The sequence below is a fragment of the Pelecanus crispus genome, chromosome 7 (assembly GCF_030463565.1).
Source record: "Pelecanus crispus isolate bPelCri1 chromosome 7, bPelCri1.pri, whole genome shotgun sequence".
Lineage (NCBI taxonomy): Eukaryota > Metazoa > Chordata > Aves > Pelecaniformes > Pelecanidae > Pelecanus > Pelecanus crispus.
In genome coordinates, this window is record NC_134649.1 from 29324620 (window position 1) to 29349503 (window position 24884).

General features: G+C 36.7%; 1 protein-coding gene across 2 annotated transcripts in view; it reads right to left on the minus strand.

Moving 5' to 3' along the window:
- The window catches only part of ATG7 (autophagy related 7), a 120367-nt gene that overhangs the window by 67730 nt on the left and 27753 nt on the right, over positions 1–24884 (minus strand). Inside the window, exons 13-16 of one of the 2 annotated variants that reach the window (XM_075713881.1) lie at positions 22053–22256; positions 21686–21801; positions 20847–20922; positions 17274–17354 (exon numbers count right to left, since the gene is read on the minus strand). In XM_075713881.1, coding sequence (XP_075569996.1) covers positions 17274–17354; positions 20847–20922; positions 21686–21801; positions 22053–22256 — 477 coding nt within the window. The remainder of the gene's footprint in view (positions 1–17273; positions 17355–20846; positions 20923–21685; positions 21802–22052; positions 22257–24884) is intronic. The other variant, XM_075713880.1, reaches the window with a different exon arrangement.

The following is a 24884-nucleotide window of genomic DNA, read 5'->3' on the forward strand; positions in this document are numbered from 1 at the left end:
TAGAATAGAACCACTTAGGTTAGAAAAGACCCTTAAGATCATCAAGTCCAACCATTAACCTATCACTGCCAAATCCACCGCTAAACTGTGGCCCTAAGCACCACATCTACACATCTTTCCAATACCCCCAGAGGTGGGGACTCAACCACTTCCCAGGGCAGCCTGTTCCAGTGTTTGATCACTCTTTCTGTGAAGAAATTTTTCCTAATATCCAATCTAAACCTCCCCTGAAGCAACTTGAGGCCATTTCCTCTCATCCTATCACTTGGTACTTGGGAGAAGAGACTAACACCCACCTCACTACAACCTCCTTTCAGGTAGTTGTAGAGAGTAATAAAGTCTCCCTTCAGCCTTTTCTCCAGACTAAACAGCCCCAGTTCCCTCAGCCACTCCTTGTAAGACTTGCTCTCCAGACCCTTCACCAGCTTTGTTGCCTTTCTCTGGACACGCTCCAGCAACTCATTGTCCTTCTTGTACTGAGGGGCCCAAAACTAAACACAGTATTTCAGGTGCAGCCTCACCAGTGCCGAGTACAGGGGAACAATCACTTCCCTGCTCCTGCTGGCCACACTATTCCTGATACAAGCCAGGATGCTCTTGACCACCTGCTGGCTGATACTCAGACGGCTGTCAGTCAACACCCCCAAGTCCTTTTTGGCCAGGCAGCTTTCCAGCCACTCTTCCCCAAGCCTATAGCATTGCATGGGGTTGTTGTGACCCAAGTGCAGGACCTGGCACTTAGCCTTGTTGAACCCTCATACAATTGGCCTTGGCCCATCTATCCAGCCTGTTCAGAACCCTCTGCAGAGCCTTCCTACCCTCAAACAGATCAACACTCCCACCCAACTTGGTGTTGTCTGCAAACTTACTGAGGGTGCACTCAATCCCCTCGTCCAGATCATCAATACAGATATTAAACAGAACTGGTCCCAGTACTGAGCCCTGGGGAATGCTACTTGTGACTGGCCACCAACTGGATTTAAATCCATTCACCACCACTCTTTGGGCCCAGCCATCCAGCTGGTTATTTACCCAGGGAAGAATACATCCATCCAAGCCATGAGCAGCCAGTTTCTCCAGGAGAATGCTGGGGGAAAGGGTGTCAAAAACTTTACTGAAGTCTAGGTAGACAACATCCACAGCCTTTCCCTTGTCCACCAGGCGGGTCACCTGGTCATAGAAGGAGATCAGGTTGGTCAAACAGGACCTGCCTTTCATAAACCCACACTGACTGGGCCTGATCACCTGGTTGTCCTGTATGTGCCACGAGATGGCACTCAAGACAATCTGCTCCATAACCTTCCCTGGCACTGAGGTCAGACTGACAGGCTTGTAGTTCCCCAGATCCTCCTTCCGGCCCTTCTTGTAGATGGGCGTCACATTTGCTGACCTCCACTCAACCGGGACCTCCCTGGTTAGCCAGGAGTGCTGATAAAGGATTGAAAGGGGCTTTGTGAGCGCTTCCCCAGCATCCTCAGTACCCTTGGGCGGATCCCATCTGTCCCCATAGACTTGTGTGTGTGTCTAAGTGGTGTAGCAGCAGTAGGGCAGGTCGCTAACCATTTCCCCATTTACAAGCAACATTGTGTTGCTGTCATATCACACTTTTCAGACACACATCCTCTGCAGATAGCGGGGTATAGCTATACTTGAAAAAAGCTCCAGCATAAGCCCTTATTAAACACCAGAGTATCCACAAACAACTGCATCTCTGTAACTCTACAGCCATGGGAAAAGTACCAAAATTAGCCATCAAGATATGGCTATAGGACTCCTGTGCTCAAAGAAATAGCTGGTTTTTCATTCTCTGATGTATAAATTTCCAAACAAATCACAATATTGTGCCCATCCCGGTCATCTTATAGCTTATCTGTGCAAATTATATGCATCATTTATCTGTATTTTTAACTTATCTCATTTTGGTATAGTTCTTGCAGAACAAGTGTAAGTAGAGAACAAGTTCTTTTACAGAGAACATTGTTGCAGTGGCTGTGGACAGCCTTTCTTTCACTGTATATATTCTATCCTTATTTTGGGAGAGAAACAGTAAGAGAAATTTGTACAGCTTATGTCCTCCTTAAACATATCCACTCTTACTGGACAGACAAGTTCCCCGTAACCAGTGGAATTCACTTCCTCTGGAAAAGAAATTTAAAAAAACCCACCCTGGAAGGACTGTAGTTTGTTCTGTTGTGAAACAGGTGATTCAACAGTGAGCTTCATTCCAAGGTTTAAAAACGAACAGACAGCCCCTGCTCGCCCTAGCCCCAAAGAAGCTATTCACCCTTCTTCGGACAATGGAGGCGGGGGGGTGGGAGCGCTAGGGAATGTGTGTGGGGAGAAAATTGTTTCATTATGAATTTATCTAACTCAACCAAAACCACAACTTGCTCTCTACAATCTTACTCTTTTCTAGTTTAACAGTTCCTAAAGGTCTCAAATAACCTTTGCACTGATAAATCTTAAAACTGTGGGAACTTGCACAGCCCAGCAGCATTCTTCAGCAAAACACGTCCAGTGAGCTTTTACACTGAGTCCTACAGGAATTCAAGCTCATTTAAAAATATATTTCTATTTAGCTGACAGAATGTAAAAACAGACTGGGGTCTGTACCCAGATCTTCATGCAAAATGTCCATTTAGCAGCAAAATTATCTACTGCTTACTTAGGTTTCAAAAAAAAAAACAACCCCAAACCAAAAAAAAAAACAAACAGAAACAACTGAAACACAACTATAAAGAGGAAGACAGATGTAGGTGACTTACAAACATTTGGCACCTTCTTGACCACACTTTACACTTCTAAAATAAATAAATAAAACTGGCACTTCATCTTCTCTTACTAAATCTGGAGAAATTGTTCTTCATACTTTAATTTTGCCATACGTGGGTTTTTGTGTATTTGTGCAATGACCCATAAACGTAATCAGAAATTAAAAAAAGAAAAAGGAAAGAAAAAAGAGGTTAAAGAAATGCTTAGGAACATTTCTTTGGGTTTTTCTTGTTGTTTTTTATTCCCGAGATAAACACACCAAGCCAAACTCATCTGACTGTTCACAATACAATGCAGAGAACTGGACAACTTCAGCATTCCACTTGAGATGTGTCCTCCTAATAGTATCCATTATCTGTATTGCGAAATTGCACTGTGGATATATACATACATTTAATGACTATTCTGTGTTCCAAAATTCTAATAAACCAACCAGATGTGCAGAATTCTCTTGCATCTGGCTCTTGGTGAAACACGGTATACAGACAATCAACTTATAAACTTGGATTACATTCCCAGCCCTGCCTGTATATAAACCTCAAAGCTATCAGCATTATCAAATGTGTTGCTATTGCTTTAATTTGTTGGAACCACAATACAGAGCTTACAAGATATCTTTTTAGTGATGTAGACCAGGTTATAGTTCATGGTATGTTGAAACAATATACAGCCTATACACAATGAAACCATAGCCTTATTCTAAAATATTACAGCATATCAAAGAAATGCAGGGACAACAGCAATAACATATTTTGGTCTCTCTCCAGAGGTAAAAATTGCTAAAAGATGTATACTACCTGGGATATGCAAATATTATGAACAGAGCAGGAAAACAAGTGCAAACCTTACTACATACAAGAAGTCTATCAAATAGCCTTTAAATCTGGTTGATTTTGTTACTCAGCTAACTATGCCTGATCCTCATTTCCAAAGAACTGCGACTCAAGCCTGAAGTGAAAATTTCCATGTATTGCTTCCTCAGTAAGTACATTACTTCAGTGTGCCAGGGTGCTCTGTATAAACTGTCCTGGTTTATTTCAGAGACATGCTTACCCTTTCTTTATTCCCTGCCATAGCTATAAAAGAATTCTTATGTACTCACACAAAGCAGAATGCACGACTACACTGACATCCACAATGTCTAGCACTAGTTTTGGATGAATCACCTGGAAGAATTTTTATTAAATCTGAGTGCCCTTTGGATTGTGATTAGTATGGAAGAGGCTAGGAAGTCTCCCATTGAGTGTCTTCTAAAATATTAATATTAATAAAAAATTAATATTAATAAAATAAGATCACAGAACCATGAGTTGAAGGTATATTATTTTTGGATCTGGTGAACTATAGGGTTTTTTTTTAAGTTGGGTAGAAATGATTCATGTTAATATGAATGACCATCTGATACTATGTAAACATTTTAAAGATTTTTAAAGATTTAAAGTAAAAAAATTATTTCTCCCCCCCCCCCCCCCCCCCCCCCCCCCCCCCCCGTAGAAACTCCCTCATGTCACACTGCTAGACTTGCCATGGCACTACAATGGCAAATTTAGGTTAGGGTAATAAATCTGTCTACACACACACAGAGCATCTTAAAAACCTAAACCGAAAGGACAATACAAAAATATTTTTACTGTATTAGCACCTGCAGAAGCCTGAAAAAATTTATCAAAAAGTGTACTTGCTGATTGTAACTACTTGATTTTTATAATGGGAGCAGCCTGCTGAATAGAAGTATCTGTTAACTATTTTTAAAACAGAAGTTCCAGCCACATGGCCCAGAGAACAACAGATCAGATCACCAAAGAATGACCTGGCAGCATCACTCAGTTTGCTACCTGAGCAGTGGTGGTACCATTTAAGAAGGCATACTCTGTAATGAAATCCTTTTAATATAGGCAGCAATTAGAAGAACATTTGCCATGTTCATGGACTTTATCTCTCAATTCAGGTGATTAAAACTTTACAATAAATATCACAAAAGGGATAAACACCATTAACTTGCCCATGTCTAACCTTTACTACGAAAATTCAGTAACAGCTGTCCTCTGATAAATGTAATGTGGCATACATTTGTCCAGTAGCCACAGAACATACCTCAAAAAGAAAAAAGCATGAGGCAAAATAAAACTCATCTCAATTCCTATGCCAGAAGACCACACAGGAATACTCTGCAGGTCATCAGGAATAAAGCCAGACTAGACATGAAATAGGCACAAAATAATTCTAAAAAATGTTTCCAGATTTAATAAGTGCCCCATTTGTTGCTGTGCGGAAAGGAAATTTTCTCCTATTTAATCATGTCCAGCAGAGTCTAAAGGCCCATGGTTGGCATGAGTCTGCTTTTTCAGTTCTTAACAATTGCTTTTGCTGCTAAGACCATACTTGGTACCAATGTGATCATTCTGAATAACAGCTTTATAGGAGGACAAATACTTGAGAGATGTTATAATTTTTATTATTTTTGATCTCAAATTACTTACTATCTGACCACACATGTGAAAAATCCCTCATGAATTTTTTTCTGGGAATAAATGGGTCACTATCCAGTCATTCAGTGACATGTCACTATGTAGCAATTAATTTTCTCAAGCAGAAAAAACTTCAAAGCAGCAACAAAAAGAAACAGAAGGATATAATTCTTCTGTCCAGCAAGGCAAGCTGGAGCAACACAGATTTATTAAGGAACTCCTATCTTTTTCTCACTTGCAGGTCACTTTTCAGAGCTTAGGAGGAGAATTAGAAAGTAGCATGCCTTCTGTATTTCATGTGTTACAAATGCTGTCAGGAGAACCCACATTTTAAAACCACACTCTTTTCTGACACATGTAAATCTCCTCTCGGGTTGATGCTATAATCTCTGTTCCAGTCTCCATTTTACAGAGCCAGAACAACAACCAATTTTTCACATGATGGCATTTTAATAGCACAAATGACTCCGTGGATACACATTATCACAACAGGGACAAATTAACGTATTGCTAAAGCCTTTTGTGTAAATGATACACAGTAACCCACTCTATTAGCAATCTTTTTATTCTTGTCTGTTTACTGAAGGAAAAACCAGAATCTCATGGTAGGAGGAAAAAAAAAAAAAATAGAGGCTTAGAGTAAAAGAACTTGTTTTCAAATGAGAAACAGATGTGCAGCCTTGGTGTTATATTCTTTTTAATAGCATTATTCACAAAGAAGTCTCAATTGCTGGGTAGAAAGACATTCAGAAAGATAATCTGTCTCCAGGATTGCTTTATAGCATAAAAGTTAATATATGGTTAAGTAAAAATACAAAAACCAAACTCCTAATCCCAACAACCTGGCCACTGATGTAAAATTGGCTCACATTTTATGCCTTGTTTAAAAGTTATGTGACAGAATTTTTTTACCAGTATTTACATTTTGGCTTTTTTGTTTTCTAAGTAGTTAGCATCTTGAAACAGTTTGTTTAATTTCCAGGAAAAATAAAGACAGACATTAATGCTACCAGATTTATTGTTTACACTAAGATATATGGGTAGCCTACCTCCAAAATAATATGGGTGGTGTGTCTTACACTCTTCCTGGCTTTAAACACTTTCCACTCAAAGACGACAGCACACTTCCCCTCCCCGCCCTGCCTCCCCCCAAAGGGACAGATACTTCACTAAACATTTCAGAGTTTCACAAAATTCAATGTTCTATTTAGAAATTCTACATGCCTAGATATATTTTTGCACACTGCTAACTATCCAGTTATCACAGGCAGTGCAGAATTAATAGAAAACTACTGTGAGTGCTAGCGCACTGAAAAGAGACATTTCAGTTTCAACAGCTGCTTGGAAAATAAGGAAGACCTGTAAAAGGCTTGCCAGTTAAACTCTTCAAAGCTCATTGTATCTGCTATTAAAACAGGAAGATTAGTGGAAGACTACAATGCTGTGAAGAATCCTCCTAACTGAGGAGAGAATAAGATGAGGCACATGAGCCATTCGGATCTTGGGTCTAGGCAGTTGCACAGGCAGTACTGCTAACATTTAAAATTCTATCATGAGACCCATAATTCTTGTTGCCTTAAAAAATCCTCAGCTCCTAGACTCTTGCCTTTTCATGAAGTTCTTGACTTTTATTGATATTTGGTCCTAAAAAGTTGTAAAGAAAAGCCTAATAAGGTGATCCTGCAATACATCTATGGGAAAAGAATGCAACAAAATTGAACTTTTCTGATCACATAACCATTTTTCAGGGACTCAGTTCATGATATTGAAACAGTAAATCTGCCAATGTTACATGAGCACAAAGATGACTCTTAAGACACTTCATCTTTTGATAATACTCCAAGTATTATCTTAATGTGTGTACAAATGGTCATACACACTTGTGTGTTCACACACGATTGAGTTTCAAGAACAAGATCACAAAACAAAGTTCTGAAGAAGGCTGTATCCCAGGTGCAAGCTGAAGAAGGCTATTCTGAAAATATTGGAGGGTTATAAACCACAAGGCAAAAATGGCATTATTTTTGGCTCATGTCCAAATAATTAAACCACCCTCTGTATACACAATTTTCTCCTTACCTTCCCATAATCAGTATTAAAAATGAAAGAAAATCAGTATAAAACCTTAACTAATCCAAATACAATATGCTGACAACTCATTGAAGAAAGAGACTGCAGTTTTAATTTAGAGTAGGAATGTAGTGATACAAATGTCTTTTGTCTGTTGCTATTACCTACACTGATTTTGAATTGCAATGGACAGAAAATGAAGTATTAACTTACTGAAGAATAGGCCTTGAAAGGTCTCAACAAAATTTTTTTTAGCTTAGGACTTTTCAGTTTCTTCTTCTGAATAATGAAAAGGAGTAAAGTAGAATTCTTAGAAATTTAAGAGATGTTAGTTTAAGCATGGTCTTGTCTACATTAAGTTCTGAGGAACTGCATGCATTCTGAGCTCTTCTGAAATAACTTTGATGTGTTTTGTATACAAGTACACATTTTTCCTGATATGAATTGATAGACTAATAATACAGACAAAACTGTGACATTTTTATTTTAGCTACTCTTTTCTTTCTAAAATATTTCTCACAAATTATTTGAAACATAATGGCATCTTCAGATTACAGTCAATATAAGGACTTCCTACTGGACAGCATATAAGTTTAAGGCATTCCCTGCCTGAAAGCATTAGTAAATAGAAATGAAAAGAAAGAGAAAGATAAAGAGAGAGGGAGAGTAAAAGAAAATCAACATCTCCATTTTAGAGACTGAGAATAGAGGAACGAAAGAATTTAAGTAGACAATATCATTAGATCATCTGTCCTGACCTCTTTAATACATGGGTATATCCTTCAGTCCCCTAATATCCATCTCTTGCTCGCTCCACATTTTACACTTGACAGATATTTACAACTGCATTTATCCCCATTCTGCTTCCTGTCCAAAATTTATGCTGATTAGCTCATCAGCAATTACAACATTTTTGGCACCAGTTCACACTGGCACTAGTCACTATCTACTGTACAGCAACTGTAGAAAGCCCTTTTTCTCCAGTCACACCTGAGGTTATTCACAATTAGCGGCTGGATAATCTATTTGTTACCCATATATAGGGACAGGCATCTACAGCACAATTCTCATTTTTGCCTTGAAGAAATAGTCCAGAAACAGCATCCATTTTCTGCAAGCAATCCCTAATGCTGGGAGTGAAGCAAGGTCACTTCCCCAAACATCTAAGAAAATTATTCTTCTCACAGAAAAGCATTTTCTTATGCTTTTAATACAGTTGTCTTATGCTGAATACCATTTTGGCTGTCTATACAATTTGATTCTACAAAGACTGGAGTGGTTCATTGGTTCACTTAAGCAGGTAAAAAGCCAGTGTTGACTGGGTACTGCATATGAAGGAATTTATTTCATCTAGCTTTCCCCCGCCATCAGCACTTCAACAATAAGGCATGATCTGTCAGACACTAAGCACCCAAAACTATCACCACCTTAAAAGCAGAAACTGCAGCTACTTGAGTAGTTCCTAAATCCAGATCTCTAGCTTAAAAATCCGTCTTTGTAGACTATTTCAGAGCAGAGGATTTTATTATCTGGATGTGCTACAATACCTATGCAAAACTGCACTTGAGGAACAACGACATTTTCACCAAAACCACACATATTTACTGTATTTCATCAGTTTCAGTTATTTTACCATCTTTTAAAATTCAATTTCCATCACTTTTTTCCAATTCTAAATAAACCAGAAGCACTTCTGCAAAGACACAGATATAGGCAACCCTGTAAAAATGTGGAAAAAATAAATAAAGGTTAAACTTAATTTAAAATTTTCAAAAATGCCTACCTGGGCATTTGCAAACAAAAGAACAGTTGCCCAATAAAGCGAGGCTGATGATTTGTGAAGTCTAACAAAAGAAAATAGGTATAGATGTAGACAGACTCCTGTCAAAGACTGCAATGAAAAGAATGCAGAAAAGCACACAAGAAAAAAATACAATAGTTAAAAATAGGAAGGTATTAAAAACTTATCTGGGAGAAGATGTAGCACCCATCCCTTTAATCTTTGGAGTTTAAAAATATAATGAAATACAAGTAAACTATATATAATTTAAATATTACAATCTAACATTTTAGCATAACTTAAATATGAGATTATGACAAAGCAAGTCCTATTTGCATAAAGACTGGGGGGGAAAATCAGACTCTCACATCATCACCCAATTCCATGAAACACCTGTGACAAGACCTGACCATAGAAGACAGAAACATGGATGTATTTCCATTCTTTCACTGCTGCATGTTGGCATTTTTTAATATGTAGAGGTAGAATTATAGCCAAAATTGTCAAACGCACACAGTGCTGCACTGTATAAATCTGAAATACTTATTTATCAAAACTACCAGTGCAAAAGAGTGCTTTGGACCATAATCTTGCATGCCTGAAAATTTTCATTCATGTGATTTAGACTTGAACCTTTAGGTAACCTTGCCAATTTTTCAAATTAATTCAGTTTTTCTTATATACACTCTAACAATTGACAGTTAGCACACTTTGCACATAACTGATATGAACAAGTACTTTTTCTCACTTATTGCACTAAATATGTCAACATATTAAATGACTTTTTTAATAGTCACTAATACTAAAGAATCATATATGTTCCAGCCAGGAACATGTGGGCTTTTTTTACTTAAAGTCATTCCTCAGCTTACAAATGAAAAATCTAGGCATAAATGGCAGACATTAAGCATACTGTGTCTATATTTTCTTTGACGAATATGCACTGAATCCTTGGGATAACTGAACAACAAATAAAGGAATAGAAGGCATTAGGTTGCAAGTATGCAAAAACTTTATGGAAGTAAAAAGAACAATTACAAATTACTTATATGCAGCAAAATGAGCAGCTAACCTTTTGAGTTCCAGATGGAAACCTACAGAACTGGGTTTGAATTGTTTCTACATTCAGCAATGGGAGGATGAACATCATCACCATACCATCGCTATACATTTTATGTTCCTGGTTTTTATCCAGTTATCAAGAAATATTGAAAAAACAAAACAAAACAAACCTCTATGACCCACAGAATTTATTTAAATGCGCAACAGAAATACAGCCTCTCAGAAATACAAGTCAATTGTTTTTAACAATAGCAGGTTTCTTCTCCCCCTCAGAACCAGTATTTTAAAAGTTAAAAAATGGGAAAATTAATTTCATTCATGGTGCAGAAACTATATTAACTTAAAGACTTCAATTAATTCTGGGTTTTTTTTAGTTCAGATAATACAGATTTCTATTTAAGTTGGACTTGATAAACCATTCTCTCTCCCAATTACAGCTGCTTAGAATAATATCCTACATCCATTTAAGATCACTGAACAATTACTGGAACATATTTTTGCTTCTTTTAATGCTATTTAAGTTGGAGACAAGTCAACCAGTCAATACCGTGGACCGGTCAGTCACACCAGCTGCTGCTTGGACTAAATTCTGGGATTCTCTGTGACATAGCTTTGATTCCACTATCTAACATGGGATGCTGCCACATCAGCATAAATCAACATGCTATTTCACTTAAACATCAGGAAACAATTAACAAATTCACCAAATAAAAGAAACACGGAATAACAAAATCATTTGTTTTCTTCTCTGAAGGACAAAAGTGTGTTACTTATTACTAGAAAGGGATTCTTAATCTAGCAACTTTACTATTCCGAAACCAAAAGTAGTAACAACAGAATTGCTGATTTTCTGGAACAACAGGAAGAGGGAATAAAACAAGTTTCAGAGAGTTTATGTTCCGTTCTTTTTTTCTGCCTTCCTCTTTCTCTCTCCCTCTCAAGAAACCTTCTTAATCATTTAATCAGAAGAGTTCCAAACTTCCATTGCAAAGAATGCAATAGTGAAGAATGGCTACTAAAACACTTTGCAGTAAACCTTAGCTATATACTCCCTTGTGCCACGAAGACAAGACCCCAAACCATAATGATTTGGGGAGGAATGCTGTTTTATGTTGTTAAACACATTTTCTATGCCAACTTGTATTTAAACTCCCTAAGGTATCTAATGGCTGCATCTGCCATCCAGGAAGAAGTAGTCTTATGTGATGAAGACAAATGGACTGGCTAGAATAAGGACAATTATTTTAGGATAGAGGGCTGGGTAATAAAAACCGGTTTTGCTCAGCAAAACATTAAAGACTCAAACCTCCAGTTTTCAACATTTAAATACAATTGCAAACACCCACACACAAAACAAACATTTTGACACTGCACATACAGCTGCTAGCTTAAGAGGGTAAGATTTACTTATCCTGAAGTCAGAAGTTTTGAAAATGCATCCTCCCCTCAGAGCCCTGAACACAAAACAAATCCTCACCCATGTGAAAATACATGAGTGGGTGGTTTAGTCTCACAAGGCACAAACTAATCTTTAACTTTTTATAAACCATGTCAATTCTTAATACAGATAACTACTCCTAGAATAATGTCTTACTGATTTTTGTGGATAAGCACACTAGTTTCTTCTCCTTAAGAGAAATAGTAAGTAATAACAGCAAGAAATTAGCCCCCTGCTGTAACTCCAACTAAACTACAACAGAGAATAAGAGAGAGTAGTCAAAAAGGGAAAAAAAAAAGCTCCTGAATTCTTTTCTACTTGCTACATTTATCTTAGTTGAAGAAAACAGAACAAAACAATAAATTAAGAAGCGATTTCACAGATATGTTGAAAGTTGAAGACACAATAGAATGGTTAAGAGCAATTGTTCATTAAAGACTTCTAGCATCATCGAGTCTGGGGGAGGGGAGAAGAGGACAAGTAAACACTGCCAGCAGCAGTGTTGGCTGAAGTTTTGAACTATCCTTCTTAGGATCTGACTGAATTTTTAAACAACCGTACTTCTCTTCAGTACCATAAGATAAAGCATCAAGTTTGGGGTTTTTGGTTTTTTGGTTTGGTTTTTTTTTTTTTTTTTTCAAATCCTCTCTTCTGTTGACTTTGGGAAGCTGTTTTGTGTCAACAACCTGTTATCTATTAAATGTCAATAAACCTGCATCCTGCAACTCTCGAGTAACTGGTGCAAAACATTCCTCATTTCTAACTCTTACAATCTAGCCATAACAGTGCTAACACACGGGAATGTCAGCCTGCTTTCTGAATTTTGGCAAATGGTATGATTTAAGACGGAATCATCATGTTCTATCTTTCCCCACGTTCCTTCCATTTACAACCTTTATTGTGGAGCTGTTACACGCAAGGCAGTTTATTTGGCGCTACTGCCTTCACATAGGATTTGCTATGAAGTTTCTGGTCATCATGATGGACTAAGCAAGGAGGAACAAGACATAACTTCTCCACTGAACTACACATACTTCATTAATATCATGTATTTTTTTTCAGATATAGGACCGAGATAATGAGCTCTCTCCCACCTTATTAGATTTCAGTGTTGTTATTTTTAAGTCCCATTTTCCAATTACCAGCCACCCTGTCTGTACAGACACCTCCCCACTTTCCCCAACGCACAAAACTGAATATACCACTGATTCCACACCCTTTTCTCTGTTCACAAAATAGGATAATGTTCAAAGTTAACATTACTTTTAAGATTTCTGGGGTTCTTGATCACATTTGCCCCCCAATAAGGGAACAAAATTCCATCCTAATGGCCACATTACCATGATCATAATTTCTTTGTGTGTGGTGTGGCATTCTTAGCACACATCACAGCTTCCTTCTGTTAGTATCCTTTTACTTGAGATAATCTACATTGTATTTTGTTGACTGTATAATAAAAACTCAGTATTTTTGAAATAGTAAGACCAGGCATTATTTTCAAGAATGCGCATCTTTGAGGCAACCAGCAGTAAAACCATCCTTACTGAGACTAATTTTGAAAATATATTATTTCAATTCTCTCACTGAATTTAAAATTGATATCCAGAGAGGTAGAGACTGCCTGAGATTTCAAAAGTTACGGGCAAAATAATCCTGCCTCCTGTTCCCCCCAGTTAAAATGACATTTTTTCAAAAAGGAAAAACAAAAGTGGTAAATTTCTGTAAGTCACTTCAAAAGCAATTTTCTATGCCACCTTAAGAGAAAGAAAAGTATTACATTTGACTCAGTATGCTGAAAATATGCCTAGGTATATTAATGATGAATTCTTTAAGTCTGAACGAAATCTATCCAATATTAACACAGAGGCTGCACTGTACATAGAAGTGTCAAATGTTAACACATGTAAATTCAGGAAATAAGGAAAGTTATAAATGGACTCAGTTACATAGGCTTAATGTTACAGCACAGCCACAGAAATAACTCTTTTTAAACATTCTTTTAAATTTTTGCAGTGTTCATTCTTGAAGGACAAACATTTCTCCCCATTTCCTCCATCATTTCTGCAAACTATGCAGGAGTTAGCTTTTTTTAGTACAGGAAAGACCAAAGTTCCACCCCCTGCCCCATGACTTACACATCTCTACTGAAAAAAATCAGTAAGTTACTGAATAGTGCAGGTTACTGCCATAACTGACCAGAACCATTTAAGGTAAAAATGCATGCAAAGCAGTTAGCAGATGAGAACAATAAAAGCATTGTTGTGTCTACATGATGAAAGATTTCAAAACTGAAACACTCATAAATAACTTACACAACACAGGCACTTAGTAAATGTCACAGCAGAAGTGTTTAATGTATTCCTGGGATGTTAAAAAGGGAAAAACATCTGCAAGGGTAGGGAAATATCTTGACTGAAAACAGAAATTGTAACATAGTGCCCAGAATACTATCCTTGATCCTGGTGTCTACCCCTTCATGAAATGCAATGAAATCAAAAAATATTTAAAGGTAAGTCAGTAAGATTACTCAGTGGTTAAGAAACTATGAGTTAAGCAACTCAATTTTTCAGCATACTCAATAAAAGTTGAGAATGAACTTGGAAATTAGTAGAGATACTTATGCTACTTTTTTTTTTTTTTTTAATTTGACAATGGAAATAATTACGTATCAGAACAATTTTAGTAGGGGAAGGAGAGAAATATCTTAAGGAAAATAAGCTAGCTTTCTAGCACATGGACGATAAGTCTGCACTCTGGAGGAAAGAAGATCTGTGAGCTATATGTAAAAACAGAGGGGACATCTGTATATCCAAGTTGGTTAGTAGCAATAATCTTTTCTGACATTAAAGTCTGAATCTATGAGGTCTCCTGATTCATTCCATGACGCGCAAGGAGGAGGGAGGAGCAATAACAGGAAAATTTTTATTACCTTTATTAAAATATAAACACTAGCAGTTTTGCCTTAAGAAAAATATATATTTTAACATTCATGTTTCCAGGCTTTAGCCAGTTGCCTGCAAGGATCAGGTAGCACAGGATCAGGACCATCCTATTTTTCCACAGGACTGTAATGCTTCTCACCATAATATTATGAGAAAATATCCTCATTTTGCCCTCAACAAGGTAAACAGCTTACTTAGCACAGTAAGTAATAAGCTTAACATTCTCATTCTGTAAGTAAAGGGTTATTACAAATAAATCTCTATACTAAAGTAACTTTGGACACTCCCTTCTCAGTAACAGAACAAGTTTGACATGGAAGAGGAAGTGCGTCAGAAGAGCTAATGCTGCTCCTCAGACTTACTACTCAACTGACAGTGCAGTGCCGTTAGCTCTGAAAGAGGATACTTTCCACTCCAGCACATGCTTGTGCAGAACCAGAATAAGACAGGGGGAAATCATACAAGGAAAATTCGGTCCAGAATAAAAATAGATTGGTTTCCTGCTGCGACCATCCCAAAATTCCTGAACAATTGCCTGCGGGAAGCTTCTCTGGCATGCAGCCTGTTTAGGACAATTCTGGGTAAGGAATAGCTGGCTGCTTGGATGTCTGGGCTCTTTGGCTTCAAAACCAGAGAAATGAAGTCATGACTGTGAGTCAAAATGCAATGGAATCTAATCTCTAAACATGCAGATCATTAGCAGCTTCTCCTATGTCATCCAGCTGTACTAGATGGCCTAAGAATGTACTGGATTTTTTTTTTTAATTCCTAGTTAATTAGGTTTATGTTTTAAGGGTTACAGAGTGACAAGAGCTCAAGAAAGAGAATGCGGACATAAGAAAGAAGAAAATTAATAAGCTACCAGCAAATCAATTACATCAGAAAAGCCACTTGTCTCCTGTGCTAAATAGTTTGAATCTATTGTAAACCTGACGTAGATCAGGATGAAATTATGCTAAATTGCCTGATTAGAAAAAACACCCCCAAAAACAAAACCAACATACAGACTACAATTCAATTGTAATTGGATTTGTCGTTTCAAAGTATTAGCATGAAATTTCCAGATAATACAGGGTGACATACTCTTATGCTAATAAACAGAAAGTTAGCAAAGTAAACAAATGCTGTGTTTCTACTGTAAGGAAATACATGTGCCAATGAAGCAACCTTTTCAGCACATAAGTAATTTAATACCCAAACCACATGAAAAGTGATCTCTCTGGGAATAGCACAGCTGCTAAAATCCAAGTCAGTTTTTATTAAATCATCAAGTCTGTTTATGTAAAACAGGGATCTCTTAAAATGACCTCCAAGAGGAAATTATTTGCTAACAAAAAATGGATACCTGCATTTAATTTATCTATATCCGTGTACATTTTTATTGGTTTTCTATATCAATATGTCCTGGATAAGACATAAAAAGAGGAAAAAAAAAAAAAAAAGAAAAAGGCTTATTCTAACAGTTTAACTTCTCAGGCTCCAACCACCAAAGTTTTTCCTTTTTTTTTTTTTTTCCTCTTACATATAACTATTTTTTTGAACCAAATTACTTTAGGTAACATATAGAATTTCTGCAACCCATACTTCTAGAAAAGATAAGAAAATAATCTCTTTTAGCTACTGCTGATCTTTCAGCTATTCAAGAGGGTAGATACATGTTTCTAAAAATAACCGCAGTTTTAAGTTTAGTGCTTCAACTTTTGAGGAGAAAATGGACATTAATAGTCCTTCAAAACTTGTCAAATGTGCCCAGATAGCCTAGAGAAATAACAGGAATAATGTAGAGGAAGAAATTGTGCAAGTCCTCAAAAAAATTATAATGCCTCAAGAGTTTTGATAGCTATTTGAAAGAAGAAGGACAAGTGCAATGAAAAGAATGGAAAGAACTTGCAGTAAGTCTCAAGGTACATAAAAGTGAACTAAATTAATGGCACTCCCAAGCAGGCCAAACTGTGACTCAAAACCTCTGAATCTTCATATTGAGATATCCCAGTCAAAACTTCTTGAACTTGCACTACATGGCCATAGAAAACTTGCCAGAAAAAAAACTTCTCAAGGCCACAGTACAGGAAAACAATCCAAGACTGAAGAGGCGGCCTCAGACACATTAGTGGGCTGTCCGACTGTTCTGGCAAGACATAGCTCAGATCCAATCAACAGCTGTAAATCCATTAAGTGACTCAGAACTGTCAACACTAGCATCAAAATGAAACAGTCTTTTCAATAAAGAAATGTTATGGAAGTAATTTTTTTTTCTTAAGTGTTCTTTATATGTTTGTTTTGTATCATAAAACAGAAATTTAGACAACTTCACATATTTACAATGATACTAAGATCAAGAAAGCTAAAAAGATACATTTATTCATTGGACATCAGAAGTAATTTCTTAAAAACAATACCAATTTTATTCCTTCCTACAAACTAAAAGATACTGACAGTATTTATGTGATAAACTTTTCAGAAATGTGTTGGCCCTAATCTCTGCTTGGTTTCTTCAGCTATGACTAGAATGTTTATGTGGAGATAGCATGCTAACAGGTGATGCCAAAGAAATTCGGAAAACAGCTAAAAAAGAAGGGTACAAGGGCAAAAGAACTTTAGCTGAAGTGAGAACACATATTCCAAGCCCTAAAGAAGCAAGACAAAACATCAAATACAAAGCAGGCCTCAGCACCCCAAGACTGACCTAGAGCAAGACCTTTCTGTACATATAAATAAAGTACAGACAAACTCAGACTCACTTTCATTGAACAGGCTGTGCACTTATCAAATGCCAGGCTGACTGGAAGAACATTATCAAATCTTGATAAAAATCCACGGATCTGGAAGATGAAAAAAATTACAATACTATTTTATAATTACAAAAACATTTCCAAAATTCCACGAGCTGGACACATACATTCAATGAAAAGATAAAGAATGGCTGTAAGTAGGGTAATACTGTTCCAACACAGTGACCCCCAATAACACCTGTAGTAAATTTATACTCAATATATATTACTGTTTTTCTATATACAAATAATGGCACAACTATCTAAATGCAACACCGTTTAAACATAAATAGAGGCACAGCACCACCTGGAGTTTGACTCTTCTGATTGCAAAGTTCAATGAAAATAAGTCATGGTATAGGCAGTTAAACACATTCCCCTCCCCATCTCTACAACATATAATCTGAAAACCTAACTGTTGTGCATTCCTAAACTATGTTGGTAATATGATACTACTGATATGTAATTTTAAAATTCCAGACCATTGTTTCTGGTAACCCAGATAGCACTGAAAACACTTCGGAGCAGGGTTTGATCATTTAGACTGTGAACTCTTTGGAGTACTGATCATCTTTTTGATTCTGTGCTTTTGCAGGTCTACTACAATGAAGAGACGTCATTAAGAACAGAACATAAGTAGCTTCACAATACAAATTAATATTCAGGTCTATTATGGAAAATACTTCCAATATGCACTCCACATTTAATGCAGTTGAAATGGCATAAACCTTGGAAGCCAATAGCAGTATTAACACCAAGGTAATTCTGCAGAAACACCAAGCCATACATAATGTTAGAATTAAAAATTCAGTCATTTTTGAACAAAACCCACACCCAGGAAAAGAAAGGAAAAACAACAAAATGAAGTCTTTCTGATACCACATTGCTTTGTATTTCTGTTATCCTAGGAACTCCAAGATACTTCCTGGAAATAAATTTAGATCATTTATGACTAAGACTATAAGTGTGCAACATTTATTATCCACAAAGGAAAAAGAGAACTGCTGCATTAATTAATTACTATCCTTCTTTTTCCGCACAACTGGGCTAACCAAATGAACAAAGAACACCACAAAAAACCGCACCAGAAACCAACAGTTAATTCTAGACCCTTGGAGAAAATATTATACTCACTGAGTTGATTAGATGGGTGACTGCTAAGAGAAACCAACAGTTTCTAAACAGATCAGATGTCACAATATTTGAAAAAAATTGTTTGTTTTCATTTTGTACCTACTAAAGTTATATTTGAGTTAGAATGTCTAGAAGAGAAGACATTCATGATAGTCACTGAATATAAATGTGAAAACAGAAATAGGGCTGAAAGAAGTCATAATTCAATGAAAAGTTTTCAGAATAAAATCCGTATTTGATATGGACTATATCTCAAAGCATAGCCCAAACCAGAACAATACACAAGGAAAATCATATAGGGGTATAAAACAAATCAGACAGGACTGACTGGACAGTTGACATTCTCATCATCAGGAAATGTATGAACTGTGAGATCATTATTTTTCCAGTAAGAGCAGTAAACTTTCTAAAATTTACTGGGAAATAGTCTAAAAAAAAAAAAATTTACTACATAACACAATATTTCTAGGTTTTTGTTGGGGGACAAAAAAACCCATCACTTCTTTACTATCCCTTTTCAGTTGTTAAGAGAAAGTTCAAATTACAGATCTGTTTTCCAGAGGTCTGGAGCATAGTCACCATTTTGAAACAAAGTTACTGTGTAAGACCCACAAAGATTCAACCGTCAAAATAACTGAAGTTATTTTTAAAACCAAACTGACCTAGCATAAGTAAAATCTCTTTCATATTATCATCTATACGATCACAGGAAACATTCAGATAAATCAGAAGGGAGTACCTGGATCATCAAATGAACAAGATTTAGATTTGGCTTTTTCTTCCTATTGAGATATGAGAGGTCAAAAAATCCCCTCAGATATACTGCAGCAGTTGGCATACATTGGGTCCAGATGACAACAGCATTAGCATATTAACTACAGATAACCCTATAGGATAAGGGAGTAACTTAGTTATAATAAAGTACCCTGACTGTAAACAACCTGTCAGTCATTGTGAAAGTTACTGATTTATTAATTAGTGCCAAAGTTGGAAACTGTTGAGAACCTTCCAGACAAGCAGATTATGAGTGCCAGCAAGGACAAAAGCCTCGTACTGAGGGTATCTGAACAAGCCAGTCAACAATTGGATATTCCCTATCAATCCTGCAGCTGACAGCATCCACAGTAACATGCAGAAAACTTCAGAGGTATGGGAGAGAGACTCCTGAGAGAGAACTGGAGAGACTCCAGAATTACTGGAGAAAGAACCCAGGGAGAACCTAGGGGGACCCCATTGCATAGAATGACCCATGTGTAAACACTGGTTACCACACAAAGTTATAAAAAAAATTAGACTAATTTTATATAGACCAGACCCTGTGCTTACTAGTATGTTTTCTTTGCAACATTCAGGTCGCTTTATCTTTTTCTGAATCAAGATTCACTCTTAGGGGGAAGGGGGGTGGGGGAAATAGAATGTAAAAATACCACTTCGAAACAAATAAATGATTTATTTATACAGTGGAAGCATCCAGAGTCACTCAGAGAAGCATAAAGAAAGAGGCACAGAACACTTTTACTCCCAAGGAGGTTATAGCAAGGTGGGTGTTGGGCTCTCCTCCCAAGTAACAAGTGATAGGACGAGAGGAAATGGCCGGAACTTGTGCCAGGGAAGGCTTAGACCAGATATTAGAAAAAATTCCTTCACCAAAAGGGTTGTCAAGCATTGGAACAGGCTGCCCATGGAAGTGGTTGAGTCCCCACCCCAGGGGTATTTAAAAGACATGTAGATGTGGCACTTATGGCTATGGTTTAGTGGTGGACTTGGCAGTGCTAGGTTAACAGTTGGACTTGATAATCTTAAGGGTCTGTTTCCAACCTAAATGATTCTATGATTACAGGGATAAGATCAGCAGGCTGTTTTTTGAAGGACTGTATCAATATAACAAATATAGACAAGTCTATCCATCAATTTGAGAAATGGTATCCTTAACACATTTGTAACTAGATTTCCGGTTGAGTAGAAGAACAGACTGCTGTATTGCACATGAATATTTTGGAGAACTATAATAATTGTGAGTTGGCTGGATTTGAATTTTTTTTTTCCAAACTCAGAAGGGATTTAAAAAGTGAACAAAAAGTAACTTCGAGATGCTCATATTATCAGCTCTGAAGGGGAAAAGTCAGAGGTTGCCTTATTCACATACTGTCTGCTCCAAATAAATCTCTGCTAAGCAGGTAGCAGGAATTGTGCGTCCACAAGTAGGACAGACACAATGCCATGAACACAACTACCTTGGCCTTTGTGATGGATTTTTTTTTTTTTTTTGTAAACAAACATAGGGAGTCAGTCCTTCAGGGAATGAAATCAGCATAGAATATGCTTCTGTTAAGGAGGCAAAGTCTGCGATGCTTGCCTTGCATCAGTTTCCAGCTTCTAAACGCAAGCATTTACTCACAAATTATTTACCTGATGAGGAACAAGTCCAAGAGAAGTAGGTGGTTCATTCATTCTATCATCACTACTGCTGGCCACAGCATAACCACTGCCAAAAATTCAAGAAGGAAAATTAGAACAAGACGACATACTGAACAGTCAAAATTTCCAGTAAGCTTCAAGACATTTTGTTACAGCTTACAGTTTAGAAACTGGAAAGGAACCTATCTGGAAAATCTGTTTCACAGTAACTAAGATTCAGCATGGGAATACAGAAACCATTTTTCAGAATCAGTCTCAGACACTTGTAACATACTCATGTCCAACTCCTAACTCACTTTTTCTTTCACAGATTTTAAAGACAGAAAACAAGAGCCTAAATTTCAGGTTACAGAATATCAGGGTAATTTCTGTATCAAACCCACTTAATTTTAACTAAGATTTTGCAATATTTGGCTTATCTTGAAGCCTTCATGTGACAAAAGTAGCTATGGCAGCTCCTTATTACACTCACTCTCCTGAGCAAAGGAATGCCAAGATCCACTAACAGGAATACTTTCTTCTTTTGAAATACTCTCAGTACTTTTCTACTTTTAAACTTTAAAAAAAAAAAAAAAAAAAAAGAAGAAAGAACTCCCAATTTCCAAGCTAAAAACTTAAGATTTGATCAATCAGTTCTCTCTCAAACACCATTAAATTATAGTAATATAGTAGATATAACCTACATTAATTTGCAGGCAACATTACACCTTACAAAATTGTCCTACTTAATGTGTACTTCCTCTTCTTTCTCCCAAAAGATTATATTAAATCAATCTTATTTCTCAGAGAACACCTTTTGAACACCAATCCTTGTCTCAGAAGTGACTCACCCTTCTGGATGCTGTAAAACAGAAACCATTAATTCCACTGCAAGAGCTCCAGCTATCATGGCTAATCCAGGTCGACTGACTGTGCACTGCTGATCCAATGTCCGATCCCTGGTAGACTACAAAGACAGACAATTCTAAAGGAAAGAAAAAAGTAACTCAAAAGTAACTAGCTGCCCTACTACACAAAACATCTTTAGTTCTGTGTAATTAATTTCTTTGATCTTCCAAATAAAATATGAGCTATTTCTTAATCCTGTGTATATCATCATAAAACAAATCCCTTTATGAAACACCATTTAAAGGAAATAAAAATTCAAGTCACAACAAGAGAGATATATAATCATCGTTTTCATAAGGTTCTACTCACATCCCCTGGTGCCACAACGTCATTGCAGAAGTAGCAACCCAGTTTATAGCCAGGGATATTTGAAAAGAGCGATGATCCCAAAAGATCAGAAGAACCAGAGGCATTGTTCAAACATGAATCACCAGATTCTTGCTGTTTTGGTTTCTTTAGACCATGTCTCATAACAACAAATGTGTCAAATCCCAATGCAGCATTGATGACCAACTGTGAACAATAAAGAGAGAACAACAGATTTTAAGTGAGCCAAAAAGGGAGGGGAGAAAAAGCCCTCAAGGTTTTATTCACTGTAGATTTCAAAAAACCCCACATGCTGTAGGTGGACGAATGACCTATTAACTACATATCTACCACCCTAGCCATAAACAACAGATTTTCTGATAGGTGCAAAATTCCAGTTGTCAAGCACTTAGAAAAAACAAAATCAAAACAAAAGTCTGTTTCAGAAATCCACAAACCATTACCTTTTCCTGTGTCTTTGAGGGCAATTTGATACAAATTAACAACTCCCTCTAATTGTTACACAAATCTATACACACTTGCTGACAAAAAAAAAGGAACAGGAACTCTCATAAATGTGTTGTGCTAGTTTACAACTGAAGCTATTCCAAATTTGGCCCAAAATTCATACAATGATTAGTATCGTTATTGGAAAAAAACTTATTTTGGTTCCAGCTCAGAATGTATTTTCAAGTTTGCTCTAGGTGCTAAAATATTTCAAGTGCCATTTAAGTACCACAGTGGCTATCAGTAACAAGTTTTCATGTCACTTGAAATTCTATATGTAGTCTTTTCAGTTCACTGTGGCCTGAAATATAACTTATTAAACACTCCTATGTGGCAAAGCAATGAAATACAAGTCTGTTATCCAAAAAAACTTCTGCTCAGTGAGGAAAGCAATTAATGATTACTTATGGTCTTCATATGCATCTGTTTAGTCACATGGGGAGCACAAGCAGCTGCGATACACAATTACACTGTCATCATTTTCCCCTTTCTCTTCAGTTTGTGACAAGTGCTTAGAGTAATCTGAAGCTATCTATGTTATGACTGAAATATCATAAAACCAATACTTAAAGTAGCAGGTTTTATTAAACTTAGAGGCAATGATTTACATGTAGCAAAAAGCAAAACCAATTATACAATAGTGACTGTTGCCAGTAAAATATAAAGGAAGGTAACACACTGCTTCATATGCACACATTTTAGATAGAATTTCTAGTACAGCAGTTTGTCACTTTTCATTCTTATAGCCAGGAATTATTTAAAATAGGGACTTTGAGGGAAGCTGTCAAGAATTAGCCATCTTCACCAGTAAGCTTATGAGTTTCATCATCATTCTTGGTATTTCAAATAATTTCTGGATATTGACTTTCAACCTTGTTGTAGTTTATTCTTTCCTCAGTCCTAAAGTAGAACCATGCTGTTGAATCTGTGGTAGCACAGCCAGGTCTACAGCAAACAATTAAAAGACTGCATCTTCTCACTACATCTATCTGTAAAACCTGAAGATGGTATTCCATTTTCAAAATATAAATAACATGGCACGGCCAGTATCATCAGAAATTAATAATATTGGTAAACACTTCCCACTGCAATAAACTGTTTCTCTCTCTTCAGTTTACTGTCCAGCAGCTATTTGAATCTGATTGATTTAATCAAAAAAAGAAAAAAAATCATCTGTGTTTGATAAAAAGGCTATGGAATAGTGTATCTTTTGGCATGCGTTTCAAAAAACCTAGCAAAATTTTAAGTTCCAGCGCTCAGCAGGAACAGAGATTTAACATCTGACACAGGGATTTAACATTTGAGTTCTGTGTTTGTCTAAGATACTTGTTTTGGGAGGAAGGACTGCAGGAAGATCGAAAAATCATCAAGGCAACTGAATGACTATGTGGGGAAACCAACTCTTATTCCTACCCCTAACAGAGAATTTTACACATATTATCACTATGTTCTTAATTTTCTGTGTGCCTGTTTTGAGACCTTGGGGTCCAAACTGCAGCAGTTCTTCAGATTTGCAGTTGTCATACAAATTTACATTTGAAGTAGAGTTCTCATTAAATGTTTATCAACATGAAGAACACTGAAAAGCAGATACTGAGCATTTCAGTTTGGACACCTTGAAATTTCAGTGCTGTGCTTGTTCAGTGACAGAGAATTCCATCTTCTCACATCAAAGTGATCTTATGAAAATCAAGTAACTGTGATGCAGTTAGCCACACTATGCCACTGAATATCAGAGAACTGTCACAAAGAAATTACAAAATTTGTCCTCAAAGTACAAATTTGCACACTGTAAGGCAAATATAGTGGGGGACTGCTAGCTAAGCAAATGTCAGGGGGAAAGATTCAGAGATCATTAAAACAACCCTATCGTGACTGAACCAGGCAGGGGGACTGCATATAAAACTGCACATATTGCTTACAACTACCAACCATCATACATACAAAATAGTAGGCTGGCACTTTCTGGTTCAATACCCAGCTTTGCAAACTTACTCTTTTTATGTCACTTCTGCGTTTTTTTTAAACAGATGAAAGATTGCTGAAAGACCACAGGTGCAAACTGCAGAAAAACCACTAAGATTAAGTTGGAACTGATTAAGTTAACAAGTTACATACACTCAGTTACACCTGAAATCCACACCGATCTTTTCACTGGCAGTGGTTCACTGGCAAAGGGAAGTTCATCTGAGCTACAAAAGACATACAAGCCTATTGCTCAGGATCAGAAATCTATTTAAAATAAGAAAAAATGAAATAAGAGAAAATAACTTAAGACCTTGGCTTAAAATAAAATGAGAGAACTGTTTGATCTGGAAAAAACCTGCT